Source organism: Diadema setosum, chromosome 11 (assembly GCF_964275005.1).
Source record: "Diadema setosum chromosome 11, eeDiaSeto1, whole genome shotgun sequence".
NCBI classification, from domain to species: domain Eukaryota; kingdom Metazoa; phylum Echinodermata; class Echinoidea; order Diadematoida; family Diadematidae; genus Diadema; species Diadema setosum.
Window position 1 is genome coordinate 20,662,718 of NC_092695.1, and position 27,370 is coordinate 20,690,087.

Consider the following 27,370-nt stretch of genomic DNA (forward strand, 5'->3'; position numbering starts at 1 on the left):
ATCACAGTTCCCTGGGCCTTATGCGATCTGAATTCACTCATGGATACCTAGATGGAAGACTAGCAATTTCAATTGCATTCTTTACTCTTGGACGTGGTCTATAAAAATGTGAAGGATTGATATCGCTGGTATTTTGTGTGAGTGCCAATCAAATGATTTTGGTGGTTTGGTTTATCTTTTTCTTCTCTTCATTTAGTATCATGATGTCATTTCGTCTGCTCTATACGCTGTTATTTTCGCGAATGAAGAGGTAATAGACATTTTCACGGGATGTTGTTTTCGTGAATTGATGCCGACGCGAACGTAAACGCACTATCATCCAAGTGCATCGAGGCATTTTAGCGTGTTGTTAAAATTCGCGATCCAACTGTGATTCACGAAATTCATGAAAATTAAACCCTCGCGAAAATAACAGCTTATACAGTACCTCATCATGAGGGGCCTACATGTACCTGTTCAGACAGAGTATGGAGTGCTCAGCCTAAAGCTTATTGGGGCATGTAAGGGAAATAATTTCTCTTTTATTTTTAATGTCCTGTGTTGTACTGAAAAAAATTTTAAAAATCTGACTCAAACCCTTCCCGTGATAAACTTGTCAATAATCAAATTAGAAAAAGAGTAGTCACAAACACAAAATTGCGATGAACATTTCAACACAGTATCTGGAAAGAATTACAGAAGAGAAGCATTTTTCCATCCTAATATTGCAGTCTTGAAGTCCAACAGAGTTAAACAATGGCCCTCGCATGTGTACCTGTGCACCAGATCCACTAGAGGAATCAATCCACACTTTCACACAGCCTCGATTTCCAACAAAAATGGCAGTCACGCTATGGATGATCATAACCTACAAAAAAAAAACAACGAGCACTTTCCACTCGCAGTTCCGTGCACCTACAAAACGATCACGAAAGAAGCTCACAATTTGAGCATATTCTGTCTGGATGGTCTGGGCATTAGATGACTTCAACTAATCTTCATAGTCTTGTGCGGTCACGTCATTTCATATTTGATGGCTGCTTTGGCGATGAAATAAACCACATAAATTCCTGAGATGACAGCAGTCTGTGAAATTGTGTTGCTGAGAGAACTTTCCCTTTAAATAAACTTATAGTATTCACCTGACATGCCTTGTATGCTATAAGTTATTGGTTTTGAAAATACACAGAAAAAGAAAGTCATCTTTTTCTCAGTTCATTTCCATACCCCAAATGCACATCTAACAAATTTGTGACAAATTTCATTTCCATAATTTTGAATTCATTTAAAAGCAACATCAATTTCATAACTGCTGAATAAGAAATTAAGAACATCAAGCTATTTTGACTAAACATCGCATATCTTGACATATTACGCTTTTGCTTTTTCTAGTATTTGAAAAATACAGTTTTGCTCGTATCATATAAATTTTTCCCACATCAAATGTCCTAAGCCTACAAGCCTCTCACAACCCAACCAACTTTTGCCACTTTCCCATAGCTGTTAACAACCACCACCACCACCATCCATTTCAAATTTCACCTGATTCAAAGGTACCTTTTCAAACGCGAGTTCTTACTTTCCTTTCCTTAACAAAACAAAAAAAAAGAAGCAAAGCAAAGCTCTTTTTATTCCGTCCACACACACACACATACACACTTCTACCAATCACGTCTGCTACATTTGTGGCACTACCCCACCATACGGACACTGGTGTGAGATGGCGAGCGTCAGAGCAGAACGCATTCGACGGCAAACACACCGTCGGGCCATGCTGCCACGCCTACTCCTCCTTCCATCTCGGCAAATGCGTCAGCCCGGAAGCTCCTTCGAGCCACATCCTCGGCAAGCAGCATTCCCATGTCTGTTTCCTCCTCCTCCTTCTCGCTTGTCCTTCCCAGCCCTAGTCATAGCTTGTCGGGCTCAAAGTCCAGCACCAAGAGTTTCGTCTCCTCCGTGCCGTTGCGGCTGCCCACCGCGCACACCAGCTTGGTCTGGTTGGCACACACCCTCCACACGACCCCTCCACTGCCCCCGCTGTCCAGCTGCACCAGGTTGCGGATGAACTCGCCGGTGTTCAGGTCCCAGAGCTTGACGGTGCCGTCGTCCGAGCAGGTGATGACAAACTTGCGGTTGAACTGGAGGCAGGTCACAGCACTCTGATGCTTGTTGGCGCCTGCCATCAGACAATTTGTGGAGTGATATTTTCAGTGAAATTTTGACACTTTTAACTCTTGTTTTTCAAACATCAGATCATCCATACTTTATGTATTATAGTCATCTCTCAACTGTATATCTCAAAAAAAAAGTTAAGGACCACCTTTTCTTCCGAGTAAAAACTTTTTATACAAGGTATTTTACTTCTGGAAATACCCCAATACAATTGTCTCGACTGACTTCAAACACACTGTGATCAAGGTCACATCTGGGCCCCTTACCACACAGGCTGTCATAGACTTATGATAGAAATCAACTATAGAATCAATTATAGCTCTTCATAAAACAGGGCCCTGGTCGCTTTCAGTTGTTGCATAATGTCTCTGTCATCGTTGAACTTCATGGAGTGACAGCTGGCCACATGAAGTGATACAAAAGTTCCCCCTCCCACCTTCAAAAAAAAAAAAAAAAAAAAGGTGGTCCTTAACTTTTTTTGAGTAGTTTGTAAGCACATACTGTGGTTTCAATCACAATTCACAGAAAAGTAATGTCCGTCAACTTTGTCACCTATTTGTCACCTATGTACACTACTATTTTTTTTTTTTTTAATCCAGTTCCTACATCACAGGTTACTTCATAAGTTTGATCTGATTATTATTCGGTTTTCATTCTTTCTCAAGGATACAACTTCAGGGCACCATTTCATAAAAAGTCGATATGATAGCAATTCTTGCTGGAATGGCAATAGTAATGGTAACAACAAGAATCCAGCTTCCTGATTGTCTGTTGCATTGGAAAGTTGCCATTCCAGTGAGAGTTGCCATCCTAGCATCTTTTATGAAACGGGACCCTGGGGAGATTTCATACCTTGTAGAGTCTGCAAGCACTGGCCCGACGTGATGTCCCAGATCTTGACGGTGGAGTCGGCATTCCCCGACACCAGGATGTTGTCCTTCAGTTCCATCCCGCTGGTGAGGGACTGGTGACCGGTCAGTGTGTGCTTACATTCCCCCGTCTCCGCGTCCCACACCCTGATGGACGTGTCCAGCGAACCGCTCACTATGTGGACCCCGTCAAACTGCGTGATCCACAAAGAAACGCCAACGGACATGGATTAGCAAGAATATCTGACATGCTCGTGCAGTGCAACACGACATCAATTACCTCATGAAGTCTTGCAGCATAAGTTTTAGAGATAGCTTTCATTACAGCTAGCAAATGAATGACATAAACTATAATGAGAAAGACAGTGTAAAAACACAGAAACATGGTTTCTGCAACTTGGCAGATTAATGCAGTCATCTACAATGGAAGTCATTAATGTGTTTCTACTTGACACTTCGTATTACCTCACATGAATGCAAATTTCTTTCATCTGCATCACCTCATATTTCACTACTACTTGAACTGTTTCTACTAAGTAATAAAATGTGTAGTAATACAAAGTAAAATGAGGGAACTTGCAAAATGTGATGAACCAGGAAGTGGAAATTCATAAGGTTACAGATAAGTTCGCTGTGATGACCAATAGAATTACGCGCAGAATATGTTCAGTAAGAAATTGAGACTTCTGGCACACCACAAATGATGTTACATGCTCTGTTTCTACAGAAAATCATGCCTTGCATTGCATTACCTTGCACTGAGGAAGAATTTGAGGTGTTATCCTCATCACCTCAAAATTTTAGCCTTCTGTAGAAACATGCAGAAATTCACGGCCATTCTCCCGACCATCATGGGTTCACTGTTCCTATTCTTCTGTCCTCCCATTCTTTAATCCTGTTATCATCCCATTCTACTATCCTTTCCACCATCTTATCCATCCTGTCGTTTTTCAATACTCCTATCTGTCCATCTTCCTGTCTTTCAAGACTTTATCTGTCCATCCTTCTGTCCTTCTATCATTCTATCTTTCCAACCCATTCTTCCATCTTCCTATCTTTCCTATCCTGCCATCCTCCTATCCATCCATCCATCCTCCTATCATTTCATCCTCGTATCTTTCCATCCTTCTATCTGTCCATCCTGTGTCTTCCTATCCTTCTATCCTCTTATCCTTCCATCCTCTCTCACTGACCTGTAATGAGTAGACCCGATTGGTGTGACCTTGTAACGTGTGCAAGCATTCCTCCGTCTCTGGGTTCCAGACCTTCACCGTGTAGTCGTAGGCTCCGCTGACCACCCTGCGGCCATCGTACTGGACGCACCTGACCGCCGCCACATGACCCATGAGCACGTGGAGACACTGACCTGTTTCAATGTCCCAGACCCGTAACGTGGCATCTCTTGACCCACTGACAACCCTGTAAAATACAAATCACAAATAGCACGGGCGAATACATATTTTCATCACATCTAAATCGTGTATTGTACCTATATGCAAATATGGCTTGATCATTTCATCAGTGCCAAAGTGAATCTCAATTCAACATGCCATATCATCACATAGTGCTTCCACTGAAAAGGGGAATGCCCTATGATTTCTCATATGGTGTATTTACTCACCTAAGTGTTATACATTGTACCTTTCATTCAATATTCAAAGTGTTGACTAAATGACAAAAAATTGGTGAACATTCCCCTTAGCACAAATACAAAATGTCACTATCGCCACTTATGGATCATGTGCCGGTCTGTGGAATTAAAACTCTCACATCTCCTCACTCATGTGCCATTCTTTGCATGGTGATGTAGCAAGCAATTTGTTAAAAAGCATAATGTCCACACATCCCCAGAATTTATCAAACAAGTCTGTTTTGGTTTGGTCTCAGAGAAACAAGGAAAAAAAAAAAAAAAACGGCTGGCAAAAAACAACAAAAACAAAAACAAACAACAGATATAGAGTCATAGCTGCCAAAAAATCTTGCCAGTCTGTGGTTGCAGCCACTACAGAATGACATCACAGGAAACTTGTTGTAGTTGGAATTTCCCTGTCGTGACTGTGGGGATTGTCTCAGCACCGTCGGGGACTGAAACTTTCGTTTCTCCACAAAGCACCCATACTGGATTCTGTGTTATACAACTTGTTCCATTCCCAGAAGGCGGCTTAATAACAAATTTTTTTTCTTCATTATGTTTCAAGTATGGAAACCTGGCATTTATATCACCCGGCTAATACTTTGCACTGGACAATAAGTTCAAAGTAGCATGAATGCCAAGAAATGTTTTAATGCCTTTACAAAATGTAGGTCAGAAGGAATATACTTTTAACTTCTTCTTTTTTTCTCAAAATTCCAGCTTTTCCATTGTTTTGATTGAATCCAACATCTTTTAATGGCAGAATATGACCAAAAACTATATATGATATTTTCTTAAAGAAAAGAATGAAGGAAAGAACATATAAACTATGATACAGATTATAAAAGCAAATGTGCGCATACTTGTTGCCATGGAGATGCATACACCTGACCGTTGAGGTATGGCCGTAGAGAGTATGTATGCAATGACCAGTGTCAGCATTCCACACCTTCAGCGTTCTGTCCGTTGACCCACTGATGACAATGTTGTTGTTCATCTGTGATGACCAGACACCTCCCGTATGGCCAACCAGTGTTCTTTGGCACTGCATGGGCAAAACATGGAACGGGAAACCAAAAGTAAAATCAAGCATGCACATAGACATGGCTGTCATTAACACGAAGGACATATGTACAAAGTGCAGAAGTAATTAGGTGCTTTTACCTTGATGCATGATTTGGCACAGGACCAAGCTATGGAGTAACCCTTTGCAAGAACTAATCTGAATTTCACACAACAAAGGTAATTAGTCTCAATGGCCCGAATTCATGAAGGTGGTACAATCTAAAGACCATGGGGCGCCAAATGTCGCATGGAATATTTCGTAAAGAAATCAGTCATGTCATTGACAAAATTATCACTTCCTCGACGAAATGTTCCTTTCGTTACAAAATAATCATTTCATTGACGAAATTACTGATTTCATAACAAAATATTCCATGCGACACTTGGCGCCCCATGGTCTTTGTCCATGGTTTAAATCATGAACAAGATTGTACCGCCTTCGTGAATTCGGGCCATTCAGTACAAAAACCTATTACTTGTAGATATCAAGTAGGCACATGAAAATGCAAGTTATATTGCATTTGGACATCTGCTACTAGTGATAACACCATGCCACATGTGAGACAAAACACACGAAGATACAAAAAGAGTACCTCCATGACAAAAATGTATTTTGCCAGACACGCACTGCTCAGTGAACCTGAATAGAGACACCACGTACAGTAGGTACATTCATCATGGCAATTTCATGCAATGACACCCTTTAACTGTCCTAATTATTATGAAAGGAAAACTTTTGACACCTGAAACCTTAACTGTCTTTCACAGTGCTATTCCCTTGCTCTCAAAACCTACCAACAAAGCATCAAGAATGGCCAGCAGATAATTGCTGGACGTTCATGGAGAGCTGACTCACCTTCCCGGTCAGCGCTGACCACACCTTCAGGGTGTTGTCGTCTGACCCGCTGACTATCCTCTGACCGTTGAACTGAAGACAGGTGATCACGTGGTCATCGTGTCCCTTTAGAACCTGCACAGCCAATGAGAATGTATTGAACACATGCACAACTTCAGCCTCTAGTCATACATATGGCTCCGAAATCTATGCACACTCGAGAGGTAGATCAAAGATCACAAAAACGCAGTCCATGACAATACATATCATAGGCATGATGATCGAGATGCAACAGACTATCATTAGGCAGGCCATAGATAAGGGGGGATATTATTGCTGTGTATTTGATGCTTCAAGTTTAAGAAATACTGTATGAAGATAACAACAAAACTGCATGGATGCCTACCAGGGTTATAATGACCTCCCCCCCCCCTCCCCCCCCCCAAAAAAAAAACACTAACAACAACAACAACACTATATTACCACCAACACTTTGACAAGTGCTTCCATCATTATTGTCCAGCACATGTAATCACTTGGTCCCACATACCCATATCAGTGCAGGTACTCTCTCCCACCCCCCTCCCCCCCCCCCCCCCCCCAAATGGATGTGATCAACCCTGGTTCCAATAATATTGTGTGTACCCTGAGTGGGCCAGAGTATTTGTCATTCTCACCCCATCTACATCATTTCCTCCATTTAAGTGCATAATCTAATTAGGGTGAGCTCGCTATTCCCAAGTGTACAATTAACCTTTCTGTTCCCAAGCAGCACTAATGAATGCTTTGTTGTTGTTGTCTACTGTCAATAACACATGTATGCATTCAACCTACCAGAATACCATACAGTACGCTACAGTATGTATGACACACATAAAGCTTTAGACGTAGCACTGTTACTCTTTTTCTTTTACCAAGATGCATGCAAACATGTTTTGCTTAATCATACCTTTGATAGATCGATTACTCTGATTTATCATTTATCCTTTCCTCTCGAGTGCATACCAAAGTAGGGAAGTGCGTGCAATTAAGATATAAATATACTGACACATTTACTGATAAGTAAATCATTATCATCACCTTCTCCTTGAAAAATACATTGTACATATGAACACTGATACTTCATTTCACACCAACAAAATCAGCACCAATCAATAATAGTTGGTACATATTTACTTCCTTCTTTGTAGCCCATGTACATTATACCATTCTGTGTTCTTCCCGAACTTTGTCCTCGAGTATTATGGCTTGATTCTAATCTGATTGCACTGTCTATCACACCAGCCGAAATATCCCTTTGATCATTTTGGTTGGTTTTTATAAATGCAGAAAAATAATGTGCAAGGAGTTGTTACAAATTGCACAGAATTTTGGCTGATGGAACTACTTTGAGAATGCAATCAACTCACCTTCCATGGCTTGATGTCGCCAAACCTCCAGTTGTACTGGATTTGGCGCTGCCTGAGGTACATGCTCTTCCAGGGGCTCCGGGGCACGCCGGAGTTGGAGCGGCGTTTCGTCTGCTTGCCGTTGAGCTCCTCGATGCCCGCCTCCCGGCACTTGTCCTTCCAGAGGAGGTTGTCCTCGCAGAGAATGCGCCAGTAGTGGCAGGTCTGGGCGGCCCTGAGCAGATCTCGTGGCTCCAGGAAAGACAGGACATAGAGCGCCAACTGGAGACCAAAAAAGAGTAGCACATGGCATGCAATCATCCTGTCTCGAATGGCAAATAGCAACCTTTACATGTATACCAGGTACAGGTACAGGCATTAGGAATGCAACCTCCAATGGGCCGAATGCATAAAACAAGCAACTGCTTGTAAGCAATTGCTTCAAGCAAAAGCACAAGCTGGTCTAGCAAAAGGTCTAGCTCAAGCAATAGCGTAAATCCATAATGCATAACCTTTTGCTTGTCCCCAACAAGCAATTGCTTGCATTTTTAACAAAAGGGACATCACGCCTGTGCGAACACAAGAACAAAAGCGAGTGTGACAGCATGTATTTGAAAGGGCATGTGTGTGCGGAAACATTTCCTGACATCGCAGAACAGCTATGAAATAACACTCATAAATGCACACACAGACGCACAAACAGGATACACACACACGTAATGGCTGATTCCCATCACTGCTTATAGTAGCCTGGACCTGCCAGATCGCTCATGAAGAAAGGTCTCCTTGCTCTCCACCAAAGTCAGACATCCTACCTGTTTTTTGTCACATTTTGCATGCTAACCACTCTACATTCCCGTTGTTAACACGAAAAAGTTTCTGGCACTACTTAGGAGTAATTTCTTGTAGATTTTTACCACTCCTGCACAAGTGTGGTCTTTCTTTTATGAATATGAAAATGGAACTTAAAAGGGAACGTCCCAGTTAAGCAAAAGCTCAAGCTCATTTTACATAGCTTGGAAAATCGTTAAGCAATTGCTAGCAAGAACAAGCAAAAGGTATGTTTTATGGATATGTTTTTAAGCAAATGCTTGTTCTCTATCAAAGCAAGTGCTTGTGCTTGCTAGCAAAAGCTTCTGCTCGCAAGCAATTGCTTGTTTTCATGCATACAGATTCAAGTAAAAGGCTAGCACAAGCAATTGCTAGCGTTTATGCATCCGGCCAATTGTGTCATAACTGCATCTCAGAACATCCCCAAGTATTCTTTCATGAATAGCCATTGTCATGGAAACAGATCGTAAACAACCTCACCCTGGCCCGAATATAGGTGAACACTATTGTTGCTAATCACGCTTTCACCCGGTCCAAATCCACTGGGCAATTGCTTACAAGCAATTCTCGCTATCGCCAATGACGTAAAAAGTACCCGGATGTTGATTTACGCGTCATTTACGGTGCATTATGGGATAGTCCGGTAGCAAAGTCACTTCCGTTCGTACGCGCGTGATACGTGACTAATGCTATTTACACACACAACCGACTGTATTCTACGTGTACTTCCGGTTTTTTCGACTTGAATTACAGATTTAATATGATTTGAAATTTCTCCATTCTTAAGAAATTGCTGTTAATACGACTATTGGTTGTTGCTGCGAAGCTGCCATGTGTTGTTCGCACGACAATAAATGAAAAAAATCTGCAGAAATAGGACCCTTACTGGCATGCGAGACGTGACGTGGCCGCGTGGGTGAAGTTTGCGGGTGACTCCACAGCGCAGTACGTGCACGCGCGACTTACTAGTAGTGGTAGTAGCACTAGGTATACAGTAGTAGGCCTAGTGCCTACGTACATTGTACGTACGTGTACTGTACTTACTTGGAAGAAGTTGCTTCGGAGACAGGATAAGTTCGAGGTCACTGTTCGTTCCCGATTGTGTTCGCGACATTTCGACAGAGAACAAATTTTAAAAAAGATGGGCATTCTATGACGATATCCAGGTGGGTGAATATTTTCCAGCATATTTTCAGCGTATGCAGAGATGACTGATCTGTGATGTGCACATCGATCGCATGATCAAGCAGTACGCTGTACCGGTATGTATTAGCTTATGCGCTGCGTGCAGTGGTGCAGTGGTGCAGTGGAGCAAGGCCGGCCACCGGCGGGGACTCGACTACAGTGTACGAGTATTACAGGCCTGGCCACTCGCTGGCTCAGGCGGTACAGCCGCCTACTGTACTAGTATCCGTGGTCGGCGCGGCGCTATAGCTAAGGTACACGTACGCGCACGCTAGCGTTGTGCAAATTATGCTCCGCGCCGGAAGTGCCCTTGCTACCAAGTGCACTAAATCTTGACGAAAAAGCCACATCCGGGTACTTTTTACGTCATTGGCGATAGCGAGAATTGCTTGTTTTATGCAATCATCCAATTGACCAAGCCACTGTACATGCTTTCACCCAGTTCAAATCCAAGCTACAGACCCATTTGATTTTAAGATGCTGTAACTGACAATGTATATCAGCCATAACTGGGGGGTGGGGGGCTTCCAAAAGAAGAAGAACAGATGATTCAATGGGTTAAATGTAATGAGTCAGGTGCATTGCTATGTCAGTGCATAAATCAATTATTGTTACATACATACTGAAGCCCCACCCGACCAAATCGAACAAGTCCGAACAACATACTGTGACATCATCACTTTGGTACGCTATTGTAATTGTAGCAGAGAATTTACACTCTATGGACAGTTAAAGCTGGGGGCAAGTACACAGTAGTTTCCTGTCATTGATTGATAGATAGCTGAACATTCACTGAGTTGACCTTAGAGATAAAGAGGTCCACTGTCAGCAGTATCAATGTTTTCTCCATAGCTAATACAATTTGATCAAAAACATAGGTTCTGTTAAACATTATGACACAAACACTTGAGGAAACGGGTGGTTTTATTGTTTTATTTGTTCAGAAGAGACGACAAATGTCTGCGAGCTATGCTATTAAAACATTTCAGCCTTATTCGTACTTTAGAATATCTGTACATGTGTACTTTGTACCAGCTAGCTTTGATAGCAAATGGGGGCACTGCAAACAATAACAGAAGATAAATATTTCTGTTTCATGAAAGGTTGAATAAACTGGAAGTATGAATGATCTTCCTCAAAGCTCAGCTACACAATCGTTTCTTTCTTCTGATCCTCAAGTAAGCAAACATGCATGACTTCCCTGTGATCCCTAAGTATACAGAACATGCATGACCTCACCAATGTGTCGGTCATTCAACTACATGTATGTTTGCAGCCACAACCTACATGATTGTAACTTCACAGTACAAGACATACATTGTAGAATGGCCTACAAATCTTGGCTTGCTGGTTGGTAGCGATTGGTAGTGTTATATTGCGAAGTGAACCTGTTGAGGACTTTAACAATATTTGAGACAAAAAACATCTTTTCACTTTTCAAGGTGTACAGAGAGAGAGAGAGAGAGAAGTAAAAGCCTCTTCTTTCATTACATTGTGATTTGACTTTTGACACCTACTATTACATGTAACATGTACATTTGATTTCTAAGGATATCAACTGTACATTCTCTGAAATGAAAATGAACTGCTATATGTAACACTGTGATGGCCTTATACATATACTGTATATTGTACAAATTGCCAAAGCAATAACATAATGATGTTCAAATAGATTTTCAAAAAAATAACACTGAAGCCTACAAGTACACACATTTCCAAGTTATGCTGTCACTAATATTAAGACATCAATTACACATAGATGACCAAATCGCAATGCTAAGAAACCACGTATTACCCCCCTTTTTTTTACTGGTTTCCTCTAACACTAGCCCTTTGGGAAAATTGAAAATAGAAGATTTATCACTCACAGATTTCCACTTGATCATGTATTAAGCATTCATTTTCAACTGCAATCTATGTTTTTTATTCACTTTAACAAGTTAATAAGACACACTGGTAGTGTGTAGGATCATGTACAGTACATTGTGTAGCTCAGATTGTTCAAACTGGAACTAGTGTTCAACTGTGCCTCTATTAATATGATAACTTCTTTTTGTTCCACCATGCCAGAGTGTGCATACCCGAGAAAGCGTGTAGGGGAGAGTTTCTTAATTTTAGCTGTTACACAAATCTTAATAATCTGATGGACATGATAAAACAAAATGTATGGTTCCCTTCAAGCATACACTGTATTTCCAGACGGAAATTGAAAGAAAAATTAATAAAACTGTATTGAAAATATTTCTTGTATTACAAATATTGCTGACAAATTGTGAATGCTCAGCACAGAGAGTTCCAGCCCCGACAAATTACACTTACAGTACAACTGCACACTGCTAGCCTTGTTATGAATTAACAATCATGAATAGTATACAGTGCTAAATTAGGTTGCGTGCATTCTGCTTGACCTATTCAGCGGAAAAGGCAATTCAATTCTAATCAAATGAATCGATGCAGCGCACACCTAATACTAAGCTGATATTCGCTGGAATCCCTCCCTCTCCCCATTCCACCCCCCCCCCCCCCAAAAAAAAAAAAACCTTTCAGCTAAACAATAACAACAACACGAAATCCATAATTATGTATTTGTTCTACAGCGCACCGATTTTAATCACCTCTGATCTTTGGTAAAATTGACAAATGTAAGCAAAATGACCTTTGCTTACACAGTGTTGCTCAAGGCTGCCAAATCAAATCCCTTTTAATGTGATCTATGTCGTGTGCATTGTATGGTGAACGTCCTACGCTATCAGCTTGACGATTACACGCCAGGCATAAGTGTAGATTTCAATGAGCTCAATTCATGAAATACCTGCATCTGCGTGTCAGTAATCTAATGAGACAAAACAATGGCCATTCAGCTGTTTCCATCTACATGGGCTATTATGAAGTGACATCTGTTATCAGCAGTGAAATAAACAGCTTTTATTGTGTTTCCATTTCAGACAAATTGGACAGGACCGCTGGTTTACAAACCAAAATGCAACCCACGTAATGTACGGTTACAAAGTGCTCTACATAATCTACACCCACTGTAGGCATCATACTTTGAAATTGAAGAGACTGCCCTACTTAAACGGCTCTGACAGTAATGAATAGAGATGTTGGCAAGCGAAGGTTTTTCATTTCAGTCTCTCAGGTCAGCATTCTGGAAGACGGCCAAGAATCACAGCTTCTGACACATTTTCAGTAGGCCCTTGAAAGGCAAGTTTATCCCCAGATTTAACGGCCACAACAAGGAGTTAAGCACGCAAACATCTCCTTCCCCCTTTCCAGTTTTTTCTTTTTCCTGCTTCTCCAATCCGTGGTCAGCGATACGTGCCAGAATGAGTCGTGAATGAGGAGTATCATGTACATGTATTGGGCACATTCAAACTCAAGCAACACTATTGAAATGAACAGCTCTCTAATTGTATGAAATAGCCAAGCCAGGTAAAGAACTGGCATTTCAATGGGTATCAGAGAAGCAAATAAATTTCAACATCTGTTTAATCTATAAAGTTGTAAGCAGCCACTGTATGCACACTTCAAATCCTGTATTAGCTGTGGATATACAAATACTTCAGATACTGTTGTGACCGTTTCAGTTTTTGCTTTCAGCAAGCTCATCTTTCATTCCAAAGCAGATTCATACATGTAGTAGTTAATTGACAGCAATCTAAAATACCTATAAATTACAGTGTATCACCACTATGGCATCTACTGTACATTACATGCATGCTTTTTCAGAGTGCCTTCATTGCATGCTTAAAGGTAGGGGATACCTTTTACAGACCTCCCAAAATGCAGCAAAACATTAAATATGAACCTCAGGGGACTTGTTTAGGCCACTGCTGAGAAATTTGGAAGTCAACAGTTATCTACAATTTGAATAATGCACAAAACTCAACTACTCAGTAGTTCTGTGTGTCAGCCACACTTAAGCCTTTTTGTTACAGTCTTCTGTATTTTTTTATCTATAAACACAAATCTAAAAGTATAAGAGCTGATGTAATAACATATAGAGTGTGTGGCAAAAATGTATATAGAAATGTTTGTAAGTTTTGATGAACTTTCTTCACAAAATATACAAGATGGACACACATGCAGTGCATGGGTCTGCAAAGGTAGCCTAGTAATGTACTGGAATTTACGGTGAGCCCCGAAAAAAAATTCAATTAAAAATCTAACGGTCAATAAAAATGTACTAAATGTTACCTTCCACTTTCAATACTTTATGGGAGTTTCTAAAATGATACTCTCTTCAACATACCACTGTATTTATACAACTCTTCATTTAAGGCATGCAAATGGATTCCCTACCTTTAAAGGGAATAATCACGTGCAATATTGTGCAAGCATCATAACAACAAGTCATAGCAAAAACATGAAGTTGCCTATTCATTTTAAACCTAAGCTAGTTCTATTTTCTCTCTATGATTGAAATGTGGGGGAAAGAGTCAATTCCTGTACCAAAATGTTTCATAAGATCGGATGATTAACTGATAACACAAGTCTATATATCCAAAGCAGTAGTTATAACATACAATCACCACCGCTTCTTCAGAATGACTTGGGAGGAAGACCTTCATCCCAATTTAAGTGAATGCTTCTGATTAAGGGAGGTCAGAAATTGAGTTATGTGCTTTCAACACAAAGTTCAACACATAGGCCTTCACATCACACCATAATCTGCACACATTTGAATAACGCTATCAAAATCAGATTGCATTTGCACCTGCATGCATACTGTCTGCTGTGGTAACAATGGCATGCCCCAGACATGTTGCAATGATATTGTCCCAGTCATGCAGTCCTCCCACATACTGTATCAGAGTCCCGATTAAACAGCAGCGACTGTACTTTGACAAGGGCAATGAGTTATTTTCTTTCATTTTTTTTTTTTCTTCTTCTGGGACTTGATATGACTTGATTGACGTACAGTACATTGTATAATAATGTGATAAGATTTTGTTATCACAGAATGAATTTTCATAGACTCACAATAAACAAGTGTAGGTCAACAACACAGAAATACTATCTGTATCATATTGTAGTTTAGCTAATGTTTCATATCTTTTAAAATCAAGCACATTTCGGCTAACTTACCTCACGTGGAAGCAATGAGATGAAATCCCTCTGAAACTGGGGTTCAATGATGGACATGATGTGCCTGACTTCGGAAGGCTCACAGCGCTCTATTAATGCATCGAGTGCTTGCCTTTTCTCAGACCCATTCCAGTTCTGCCAGAGAGCAATGTCGTATAAAGTATCAAGTATCGTTTGAAATTAAATCAATATGAAATTAATCTGAAAAAGTGGCAGACAAGGGAAAAGCCAACAAGACAACTCTAAACAGCATGTGCAATTCTGGATGGGATTTCATTTTGTCTTTTTTGCTTGTCTTCTCACTTTTAAATTGAGACGTTGCATTCCAAGAAATGCATCGATACCACATCATTGCACATACATACTTATAGAGGAAAGAATGGATTGGCGATAACATTCAATACTTGAGCGTGCCAGTATACTGCAACTGGACAGATCAATAAGAAACAAATCTACTCACTAATTTATATTTTTCAGCCCCGCTCACATATAGAATTCTCATGATGAGCTCGGCAAACTCTCCAAACACAAGAAATGATACAAATGATGTTTCATTAATTTCCTTTTATCTTAAACATTGAGCAAAGGAGTAGTGTCTACTGTCTCACAGAATTTCTCAAATTACTACCGGTACTGGTAATTTGTTCAGGTTTAAGGTGTGTTTGCAATATTTGAAATGCTGAACTATAATATGTAAACAAATAAAGATAAAATAAAATTCTCAGAATATCTCGCAGGTCTGTGCAAATACAGTTTCCTAGACATGGCACAGTGTTAACTTTCCCTTACAGCAAAAACAAACAAACACACAAACAAACAAAACACAAAGCACAAACAATCAACCCCTCCTCCCCCCCCCCCCCCAATCAACTGAAAGCTACATTGTATATTCATTCCCAGGATAAATCCATATATCTCACAAACTCCAAAGCCTGTGACTTGTAAGTAACCTCAAGCATTTAAGAAAGGGGGTCGTCCCTGGCCAACACCCAAGTGAGAATAAGTCAGGTATTTATTTTGGGAAAAGAGCCAATTCAACGGGAGTGCAATAGCCAAATGTCTAGCCAGAAGCTGATGACCTCGTGACCTTACAGCCTAGATGCCCTATTTGAAAGTGCACTTGGCTGGGGAACGTAAAAGCTGCATTTGGCTCTGGGGGAAACATGCACGTATACAGGATAACGGATACGTGCTGTAGGCTTACAACTCGTATTTCTTTTAAAAAGAGCCAAAGCAAGAGAAGATAGGGATGAAATGAAATGAGGTATTGATGAAGCAAATATTTGGTTCACTTCATCTACAAAAACCGAAGGTGGAAATTTCACAGTGACAGCAATAACGGCAGAAAACATACATCTATATCACTGGGGAGTATGTTACGCAAACATAACGAGAATGGTATGACATACCTGGAACATTTTCAGCCAAGGGGACAAGTTGGACGGAGGGGTTTGATGCTGGAGTAGAGCGGTGAGGCGCTTGCGCGGTGGCGACCCGGAAGAGGAAGGCCCACTTGACCGCAGGACTGGCGATAATGGATACGGGGCAATGCTGCCACTCCTGCGACAGAAAAATCCATTCAGATATTTCTTCACACCTGTAATTTGTAGGCCATCTCTAGAGCACACTTTAAAATCTTATGGTCAAGCTTTTCTTAGACACCATTGTCCTACAGTATGCACAAACAGAAGTTCTTGATGACTTACATTTGAAAAAAAAAAATCATACACAACAAATATCAACCTCTAAACATTTTTAAAATGATATTGATGTACACCAGTACTGCATTTCTCTAATTCAAAATGATTCATAAATCTATTACCATTAGGGTCAGATACTATGGCGACAGGCTGGAATACTCCCTAGGGAGTGGAAAGTGAGTACTGTCAGTGCTGGCGGGGAAATAATATCTCCAGAGACCAGGGTAATAATAGTATGTACAATCAATGTACAGTGTATGCGCTTTGAGCACTCTACAGAGTAGATTTAGCACAATACAAATTCATATCATTATTACTATCATTGTTAAATAAATATGACGATATGACCTCAATAGCACTTTTCTTCATGAGGACATCTATATAAACTGATCGACTGCACCAAAAAGCAAATGGACACTTCGAAGAAGGCACTCACTTGATGACTTTGTGTGTTTTGCATGATTTCTTGCTGGTTGATGCTTCATCAGCCCCTGGTTGTAAGTCTGCTGACTTCCTCTTCACCTGTAGCACGAAATAGTTTCACAAAGTCAATTTCCTCCTAAAAACACAGCCATGTAGAAGTACATTGTACGTATGCACACTACTGATCAAATGTTCTGAGGAACTGGAAGTTAAGAAACAAAATATTTCAATACGAGCACTACAAAGTCTCAAGCTGAAATATAAAACTCTTTCATAGCCTGCATTCAATTCCATGGTACTGATATGCTGCAATACATGTATGTATTCAAGTATTCACTTCGGTTTCAGTAACAACACAACATACATGTACTATACATCGACTCATTGTTACATTTTCTGAATTAGTATAAATATTGATACATCATTTGAATATTGACACATTTTCACAAAATTGTTTAATGCAGTATTGCAAAAAAAACTATAGACATCATTTACTGTATAAATGTACTTCAAGTCCATGTACAATTGTATTTGTAGGGAAATGACTGACTGACTGACTGTTACTGTATAATGTGTATGGAAATGTACAGTCACTACTGTACATTGTACATGAAGGCAACTACTGGGACTTTGATTCCCTATCTAGCTCATATTTCAAGAAGTCTGTCAAAATACAGAGAATTGGTCGAGTGGGTATTCAGATTTTGTCAGGCTAAAACCAATGAATGTGTGCCAGTACTTCATTAACACCGCACCTCTTGAGACCACAATTGCATTGCAACAGGAAGTGCTACTGCTGCACAGAACATTGTGTGTTTCCATACTACAGTACATTGTATACCATACACTACTGTGAACATGGGGTAAAGTATCGTTTATTACAATCTACAAATTAAAATGTTTATCAGTGAATAAAATAGACAACGATGAAATCTAATATATAGATGCACATGTTTACCGGCACACAAATTGTGAAGTACTGTAGTCTTTGCATTTGCATATATCGTATTTACACTTTATGCAACCCCTAGTTCCTGAAACACTTAGTTGATACAGTACAGCTTTCTTTCCTTTTTTTTTTTTTTTTTTGGAGGGGGGGGGGGGGGTGACAAGAATGCCATCAATAAAACCAGAATGGGTATAGATGAGAAAAGAGATGTCTTTTCAGGGAATGACTTTGTACACACTGTACAAATTCCTCCATTTACAATACACACAGATTCACTATACAATGTAATGCAACTGACCACACTTTGTATTTTACACTTCATGCAACCCCTTCCTGAAACACTTAGTTGATACAGTACAGCTAGCCATTATTATGGTCATTTTTTTTTCATTTTCTTTCTTTCCTTTTTTTTTTGTGGGGGGAGGGGGGGGGGGTGGTGACAAGAATGCCATCAATAAAACCAGAATGGCTATACATGTACATTGTAGATGAGAAAAGAGATGTCTTTTCAGGGAATGACTTTGTACTCACTGTACAAATTCCTCCATTTGCAATACACACAGATTCACTATACAATGTAATGCAACTGACCACTGAACAAGACTGACAGGCAATCACCTTCCATTGTACTAGTACCATTCGCAAAGGGTCAACAACAGTCTACCTAAAGGTCTCAGCTGTCATCGGTACAATGGCACATCTCCAACTTTCACAGCATTAAGGGATCGGAAATTTGGGCGTCGATGCAGCGGTACGCTTTAGGACGGCATGAGCTGTCACTTTTGTCATGCTTGCATCAACAAACACATGACGCCTTTCAATTTGTGCTAAAAATATGTCGAAATGAACAGCAGTCATGCAACAATCTGCCATTGCCGTGGCCCTCGTGGTAAACAGGTTTGTTCTGAACACTATCCCTGTGACTACGGGCCTCTGACTTCTGGATCATACTGCTTTATATGGATATTTCTGACATGATACATAATAACACTTGCATTTTGACTATAATGTGGGCTCCTCAACAACCTGAGGCGTATACTGAACACGTGGCTCTGTGTAAAACCCAGTACTTGATCTAAATGTGCACACAACCAAGCTTTTACTGTGCCTTTGCAGAGGCCAATCAGGGATGACGATACTTGTACATGTACTTCCACAATACTAACATACAGTATGTGTACAATGCACTGTACCTAGTACATATCTGTATGCCAGTAAACAAAAGGAAGAGGGCACTGGCAAAGCACAGTAGTTTCTACCATACGTACAAAAATGTAAAACTTACAATGTGTACATGGAGACTTGTACAACATACTTCTGTATACACTGTATATTTAGCGAGTCTAATTTTTGAGAATAGGAGACTGCCGACAATTTCGTGAGTGTTTAGATTTGCGATTGTTAAGTACAGTGCTGAACGGAGAAATGTAAACCATGCGTGCATGTCACATTCATATCAGGATCAGAATAAATATTTTTACATACTTTTAAATTTGCGAATAATTAGCATCTGACTCGCGAACTTACCAAAAATGAAAACCTTGCAAAATATTCAGCGAATACAGTGTGTACTTTTCAAAACCATAAAAAAAAAATGTTTTTATGAAAAATGAATGGACGATCCACATACTTGTACAACTGTACATGAACATGTGTATGTGAAGTGAAATGAATCATAAACATTACCCCTAAAAAGATCAGGGAAGTTTGGAAGTGACATTGTACAGATGTATGAGCCTCCTACTTGTAGGCCCCCATATCAGAACTCACACATAAAAATGGCATGTGTACACAGATATTGTGAGGAATATGGTTTTCTGAAATATTATATAATGCATCTAGTTTTTCATTGATTTCAGTTGGCTTTTGCAAATTTGGGGCAAAGTTAGCAATACACTGTATCTACAAACCTTTATCCATTCACATGTAAAAGTAAAATGTATTCTGAAAGCACAACAATGGCTAGGAATTTGGTTACTACTGAACAAATTGCACTAGTTCACATACAGTGTATATTTTTGCAGATTTTCTCACACATTTCTTTCTCATTTTCAAATTCTTATTACATTTGTTGTCCTTATACAGTGTATTTCTTCTTCACTTTGAATTCTTCCTATGTTTTACCATCTAAAAACATCACATCAATTTGAGTATGAATAATCAATGGATGACAGTGATTCCAAGGAATTGCTCACAACAGGACAGCTAGTAACACACATGTTGCAAATGTCGATCAAGCGCTTTCTTCTTTGATAGACAGGTCATCCTTTTGATATTCTAACTTGACACATGAACCATACACTTATGCCTGATCCCCACAAATGTGATATCATTATGTTCAAAATGAGTCAGGGAGGAATCACAATGAAAGATAATAGCCATATTGAGGCAGCAGACTAAATTCTGGGACAGGGGGCCTGGGACAGCAGCTGGTTGTATTATTGAGGGTGAAGATGCAAAGGGTGACACGACAGTTGCTTCTGCAACAAGTGCTCCTGTCTTATTTTCTCTTTTAAATGACTTAGGATTAGGGTCAGGGTTGTGATAGGGTTTTAGATTCAGTTTAAGGAGATGATTAGGGTCAGGGTTACCTTTGCAGGTAGAATTTATGTTTGGCTTTAATAGCGTGCAGATATTTTACGCAGGAGCAAATGTTGTGGAACCATGCAAAGAGGCATCAATATCCAAATTTTTTTTGGCACACACTTGCATTGCTTCTCTGTGACAAAGCACTTGACTTACTGCTTACAGAAAGCATGTCAGTATCAAGTTGATGGAATGGGTAATTTTCATGCAAAATGAATTTTTGTAGAATTTCCTTTATATTTTCTTTATATTGTCATCCACACATACGCCATAACCTCTTGTAGTCTCCTCATCCAGCAGTTCCAACACCAAAACTTTAAAAATTCATAACTTTTGCATCGATAGCCCGATTTTCCTCAAACTTTCAATGATGTGTTCTACTTATGTTGCTGCTTTCACTCAATCCACATTACTGTTTGGGTTTGGGTTCCCTTTAAATGAAAACAAGGTGGTCATAACTTATCACATCATATTGACTCAAATACACTACATGCATGCTCATAATTCATGCTATAACACATAATTCATGAGCCCTGTCCATAACATGGATATTTAAGACTTCAGTCTGGATGCCAAGTTGCCATTTATCATCTTCCCTGTCAAATGACTAAGACACCATTTTTCACGTTCTCACAGGATGTCAAATTATGTGATAATCAAATCAGATTGTCAAGATTGTACTTTCATTTTCCATGCCTAATTACCAGCCCCATTTTTATAGCTGAACTTTCTGATGACCTTTCATTTTACCAATACTTGTTGTGCAGGAAACCCCCATAAACATGAACCTGCAGAGAACACAATCGGTTGAAAGAAGTTTGGCTCTTCATCAAAAGTGCAATCTGACTTACCAATCTGCTCTCAGAACTTGAATGTTCCCCGTCTCCACTGGCAGTGATTGAACCAGATCGAAGGACTTTACCCAAGGCCCGTGGATTGACACCCGACCCGGGCCCATTCACTGCATGCATTCCTGAGTCACTTTCATTTTTGGCCTCCAAGGAGCTGCCTTGCCGGGTCGATCTCCTGCGCGAGCTGACGGCGACATTGTCCGCTGAAAGTTGCTGCTGGCCCGGACAGGCCGAGGGTGCACTCTGAGAGTGTCTCGATGATCGCAAAATGGGCAAGTGGCCACCGCTGCTGTTTGTGGGCTGTGACTGAGATGAGGATGATGACGATGATGATGGGGCTGATGAGGCGGCAGATGATGCAGAAGAGGATGATGATGATGATGATGATGATGATGATGTCGCTGAATGTGTCGTGTGTCTGAGATGAGATGACGATGACTGCTGCAGTCGCTCCAAACTGCGGCTGTGACACTGGAGACGATTCCTGTTGCTGTCCACCACATTGCTTCCAATGCCTTGGACTGATGTCAGCTCCTGAATGTTGTGGAAGGCGCCATGTGTCTGCAAGTTGGAAAAAAAAAGATAACAACATCACACAGTTAAAGGTATAGTATAGTTTCGGTTGAGATGGGGTTTCGGGTTTTCCACTTTTTTGTGAGATGATGAGAAACCTCTTTAATATGAAGCGTGAAAGAGCATCCAATTCTAAGAGGAATTCAAAGTTTATTTGAGGAAAATTGGTTTGAAATGGTTGAGGTATCCAGACACAAAGAGGTCATAATACCAGGTGGGACTCACTTTTTATTAGGACTACTTTGTTATACATTGTTTTTTGGATATCTCAGCCATTTCAATACCTATTTTCATCAAATAAGCTTTGAATACCCTTTAGAATTGTATGCTCTGTAATATTTCATAAGTGGTTTCTAATTATCTCACAAAAAGTTAAAGGCATAATTTACCATTTGCAGATGAAAGCATTAGTGCTTTAAAATAGTTCTAAAATGTGAGTTAGGGATAGAAACAACCACTGTCAAAATTTGAATCCGTATAATCAATGTGAAGTGCTGTTAAATACACAAAATGTGAACAATAGTTATAATAAAAAATGTTTCCAGACTAAACCGTATACAGTTACGGTTTACTGAGAAAAACCCTGATATCTCCTTATATTTTAGGTTTTATTGCAAATATTTCATATGGTAGGATGTTTTATGATACAACAGATCTACACGTATGCATCAAATGTGATATCTTGAACATTTTTGAAATCAATGCTCCCAAAGGTAAACTGGACCTTTAAAATCTGAATCCCCCATCCCAAACATAACTACAAAATCCCTTTAAAAGCACACAAGGACAACACTGAAAGTAAAAAGACTTCACTTTGAGAAACACACAAGAATTTCATGTCTTTCGTAATGTCAGGATAGCCCCATTTCACACTTCACTACAGATTTCACGTTGATGGAAATCCAACTGCTGCTATTCATGCGGTTATGACGAGTTCATTCAAGCTTTCCTATCAATCTATTGTAAGAAGACTTAAGGTCACAATTTTGTCTCAAGTACATAATGATGAAATAATAAATTAGATGAAATTATTTGCCGAGTACTCATGTGAACATTCTACAATCACCTTTGTAATTATTTCCTATCTAAAACCTACACATACAATATTTCAAGATGACAAGAGTAGTTCCACATACAGTGTACACACATTGTACATTATGCACAAAACTTTCCGATCATATTTTGAAACTAAACGTACCTCTCTGCGCTGCACTATCGCTTCAGCACGTGTTCTACCAACACCAAGCAATGTTGAGAGTTCGTCGACCCCAGCTGAGTTGATATCCACTTTTCTTGACATCATCGGTCCTTCAACACTGCATATCAATACATCAAAATATTGACAGAAAAGGAAATGGTCAACTGTAGTAAAACAAGCAAAACGAAAAATTCATGCGCCCATGATGCAAAATACATCCATTACTCAGGCACACATTACTAGTACATACATATATGTATTGTACATATCAGAGCATTTACTGACTTAGCAATATTCCACGTTTTGAAAAGGAAGGTACAACTAGACAAGCACTGTAGTATCGCCTGCACACAACTGAAAACCTGATTTAAAGATACATGCACGCACACAACACATATGGGCATTCTGTCTATGCACATTGGGCTGCTTAACTCATTGACAAGTCCCAAGTATACTCGGGCAAGTGTCCATGGAAGATGCGTGTTGTAGGAAAATCAAACCATCCTCAACGGGTTTCATACAAGTCTTTGAAAGTCCCTGTCGCCCTATGGAGAGAGACTGCACTATGCCCCACTTGGTACTGCCAACTTACAGTAATATTGGACATGTGCCCAGATTCTTTTTTCTGTTTGATGAGTGCTAAATACATCTACTGTTCACGGTAAACTGCAGTAGCCCAACTCCACAAGTGTACACATGTTATGGAGGAGAGGGAAAGGCATATATTTATACTATCAAATTACATACTGTGTGTATATATTTGTAATAATTTTTTTTTTTTCTACAAATGTGCCTCGGGTGGTGTCCTACACTGTGTATGTGTATCTGCTCAGTCAAGAGGTGTGTGTGTGTGTGTGTGTGTACAGACAGTGTATGTACAGTACTTCTATTGGTAATGGCAAGGCTCGACATATTAGCTGTGGCCTGGTGGCCCAGCTAAGGGCCACAATAAATCAATGTCAGGCTACCAAACTTTCAAAAAGGTTACAATGTACTGTACATTGTATCTTTTGTTGGCCTGTGCGGGCAAATAAGACTCTAATATGGATTGTTTGTCTCCTTTTATTTGGGGCCACTACATATGACTATATTTAGGGTGCTACATAAGCACTTGCCCGATTGCCCGGGGCAAGTGAAAATCAAATTCAGGCAAGTGTTTTTGAACAATGAGAACAAATGCTTGCCCGAATTGGGCAAGCAAAAAGTTTTGAAGCCGTCTTTTTTCCCTTATTCCCCTCAAGAAACCCACAAAGTCAACCATACAGAAGCCCAAATGGCCGTTTAGTGATGCAATGCACTTTCCACATTTCAGCAACTTTCTAACACTTGCGTGAAGAAGCCCCAAAGCAACGGCAACACTTGATCGGACAGAGTTTGTTACTCCATTGTGTTTAAGCGTGTGAATCAATGTCTGCTGTTTATTCAAATGATTGTGTTTTATTGACTTACACTTGACTTTCTATACCGGTATCATTTTTCCTTTCCGATACTTTGGACTTTCTTTTTGGGCAAGTAAAATTAATGTTCAGGCAAGTGTTTTGCAGCAAATTTGAATATCTGCTTGCCCAACAGGGCAAGTGGTAAAATAAAGTTATGTAGCACCCTGATATTTTCTGGCTACAATTTCAAATTCAAAGATTTTAGTGGCCCAAATAGGTCACCAAAGAAAAAGTTAGCATTGCACCCCGTAATGTAAACAAAACAATGTCCATAGTGGTCTACAGTAATTAAAGTTACAGTAACCCACTCCCTGTCTCAAATAGCAACATAATTTTTGTGAAATGTGAACTGTGTTCCTACTGTCAGAATTTTGTTTTTCTCAATACAGTGCAGCTCTAACTCCAATATTCTCTGATGCAACAGACAATGCTCAAGTCCTGAGGCTATGGTATACCGTACATCTGTACCATATGATGCCTGTGCAAATATGAAAACTCGCTATCCTTAGAACAAAGCAAAGTGATCCCTAAAATAGACATTTCACTTTTACATTCTATTTACATCAAGATCTGTCACGCATTCCACATTTGCCTTTATACAACTTGTTACTGTGGACGTGGTGTACTGCTGTACATTGAACTGTATCACAAAGTGACTGTGACTGTTAGAACTCGGTCAATATCCTAGTTAGAGGCACAGCTGGACAGAAGAAACAGCAGTTGATGTGATTTGGAATGTACAAAGTGGAACGTCTACTAATCCAATGTGTATTTACGCAAGCTGCTTATATCATAATTCGACTATAACTTCATCCATAATGCGACCAATGTCTAAATGTAAAATCCATGCTTTTGCATCCGGTCGAATTTTGGCACAGGAGGTTGAACCTTGGTGCTGGTTTTTTACTTTTTCAGACACAATGGCCCAAATTCACGAAGGTGGTACAATCTTGTCCATGGATTAAACTATGGACAAAGACCATCGTTTTTATGGGGCACCAAGTGTCGCATGGCCTATTTCGTTACGAAATCAGTCATTGTCATTTCATTACGAAATGATCATTTTGTCGATGAAATGACTGATTTACCACTGTTGTGTTGCGTTGTATGCCATGCACACAGTACAGTGTCCTGTCTGCAGGTCTAGAGCTTCTCACTCACGCCGCGCAGGAAAGGGCATTGGAACGCAAACGGTGTGGTGGCGTAGAACCATGAATAAGTGCTTTCATTATGCACACACACACACACACTGCATCTCAACACGAAATGCCACACACATGCACACAGTACCGGAACACATACTCTCTCAGACTCGCGGTGCCCGACAGGTGTACCGTACTCAACCTTCAAATTTGCATGCACTGCACTGCTCGGTTAGGGTAAAATCTCGCACCGTGGCGTTGTGATTGTACAGGGCCTGAACGGGCAAGATTGGGCATGCCCAGGTCTTTTTTGCACAAACATTTGACAAATGCAGTTCCAGGTGACAGAGTTCTAACAGTTATTGTTATTATATTCAACACAGCTCGGACTGTTCTTACCAGTCCGGGGAGGTGGGAAGAGATCTCTTCCCACCTCCCTGTTCTTACTTACTGTACATCACCAGTGATCACATGGCTGGTCTAACATTAGGATTTCTATGTTACAACTTACATGTAACATTAATTACTACGGATTTCTATGTTACTACATTCTAAATTAAACTTTGTTGACAAGCACACATCACAAGATTCAAGAAGAAGTGGCACTTTTAGTTTTTGAATGTACATGTAGGACCTAATAAGGATGGGTAAGATAGAAGTCTTTGAGTTAATATTGCAATCAGAATTACGGTAAATATTCTACGACTACAGTCTCAACGTTCTTATACAATGTAAGTTTACTTGAGAAACAGATCGGATGACCCTAGGCTATCTATTTAGGTGCCTAACCGGTTACTACCGCCCCACCATTTGCATTGCACTTCACTTTACCTATCCGCATCACGCCACACGTCAAATGCATTCGACGGATGTCACCGCAACCGCGATGGCTACCGAACCAACAAGGCGTTGTTCGCTGGAAACGAGAAGTTCAGTCGATTTGGAGCCACGCGATGCCACCACTCCGACAATATGATCATTCTCTACCAAATCTGGCATCTGAAAAACTGAACTTTTAACGCATTTTACAACCTCGATGAAGTGATCACGTCGAATTTTGGTGATCAACCGCACGTAGCACCGGCACTGCGCTGGTAAACAAGTTGGACGATTAGCTTTCGTAGCCAGCTAGCTCGAGGTGCGGTGGATGTCCAGTTGGTGCAAGGGTGCATGCAGTGTGTGATCGTGATAAACCTTGAACATAGCCGAGTGTGTGTGCTTCTTCATCGTATGCGTGCGTGTGTCTGGCCTGTTTGCAGCAGGTTTGCAGTCGTCGAATGGTGGCGCTGCAATGAACAAGCCTAATTGGAATCGATAGTTACCTAACTAATTAGTCTTGAATCGATCAACAAGAAACTCGATCCTCCAAACTAGTACTAGACTAGTATACTGACGTGACATGTTATGGGCCTACAATAATAATTGTATTCGAAAAAAACCTAACACATAATTTTAGCACTTGTA

The 27,370-nt window shown here is 40.2% G+C and overlaps 1 protein-coding gene across 1 annotated transcript; it reads right to left on the reverse strand.

Moving 5' to 3' along the window:
- Positions 1 to 1,886: 1,886 nt before the first annotated feature.
- Positions 1,887 to 26,862, reverse strand: LOC140234655 (F-box/WD repeat-containing protein 7-like). The gene is made up of 12 exons (XM_072314688.1): positions 26,738 to 26,862; positions 23,326 to 23,443; positions 21,555 to 22,115; positions 17,182 to 17,267; positions 16,455 to 16,605; positions 15,046 to 15,180; positions 7,963 to 8,223; positions 6,575 to 6,688; positions 5,517 to 5,698; positions 4,214 to 4,439; positions 3,004 to 3,214; positions 1,887 to 2,155 (listed from the first exon to the last, which is right to left on the reverse strand). The coding sequence occupies exons 2-12, from the start codon at positions 23,428 to 23,430 to the stop codon at positions 1,887 to 1,889; spliced, it is 2,301 nt and encodes a 766-aa protein (XP_072170789.1). The 5' UTR covers positions 23,431 to 23,443; positions 26,738 to 26,862.
- Between the last annotated feature and the right edge of the window lie 508 nt (positions 26,863 to 27,370).

Bases quoted from the DNA above. Each gene is read 5' to 3' on its own strand.
- LOC140234655 (XM_072314688.1), bottom strand. From the start codon at position 23,430: ATGATGTCAAGAAAAGTGGATATCAACTCAGCTGGGGTCGACGAACTC. The intron at 6,689-7,962 runs GTGAGTTGATTG...TTGGCTGTGCAG, and splicing joins GCGACATCAAGCCATGGAAG to GTTCTAAAGGGACACGATGA. The intron at 4,440-5,516 runs GTATGCGCACAT...TGTATTTTACAG, and splicing joins ATGCATCTCCATGGCAACAA to GGTTGTCAGTGGGTCAAGAG.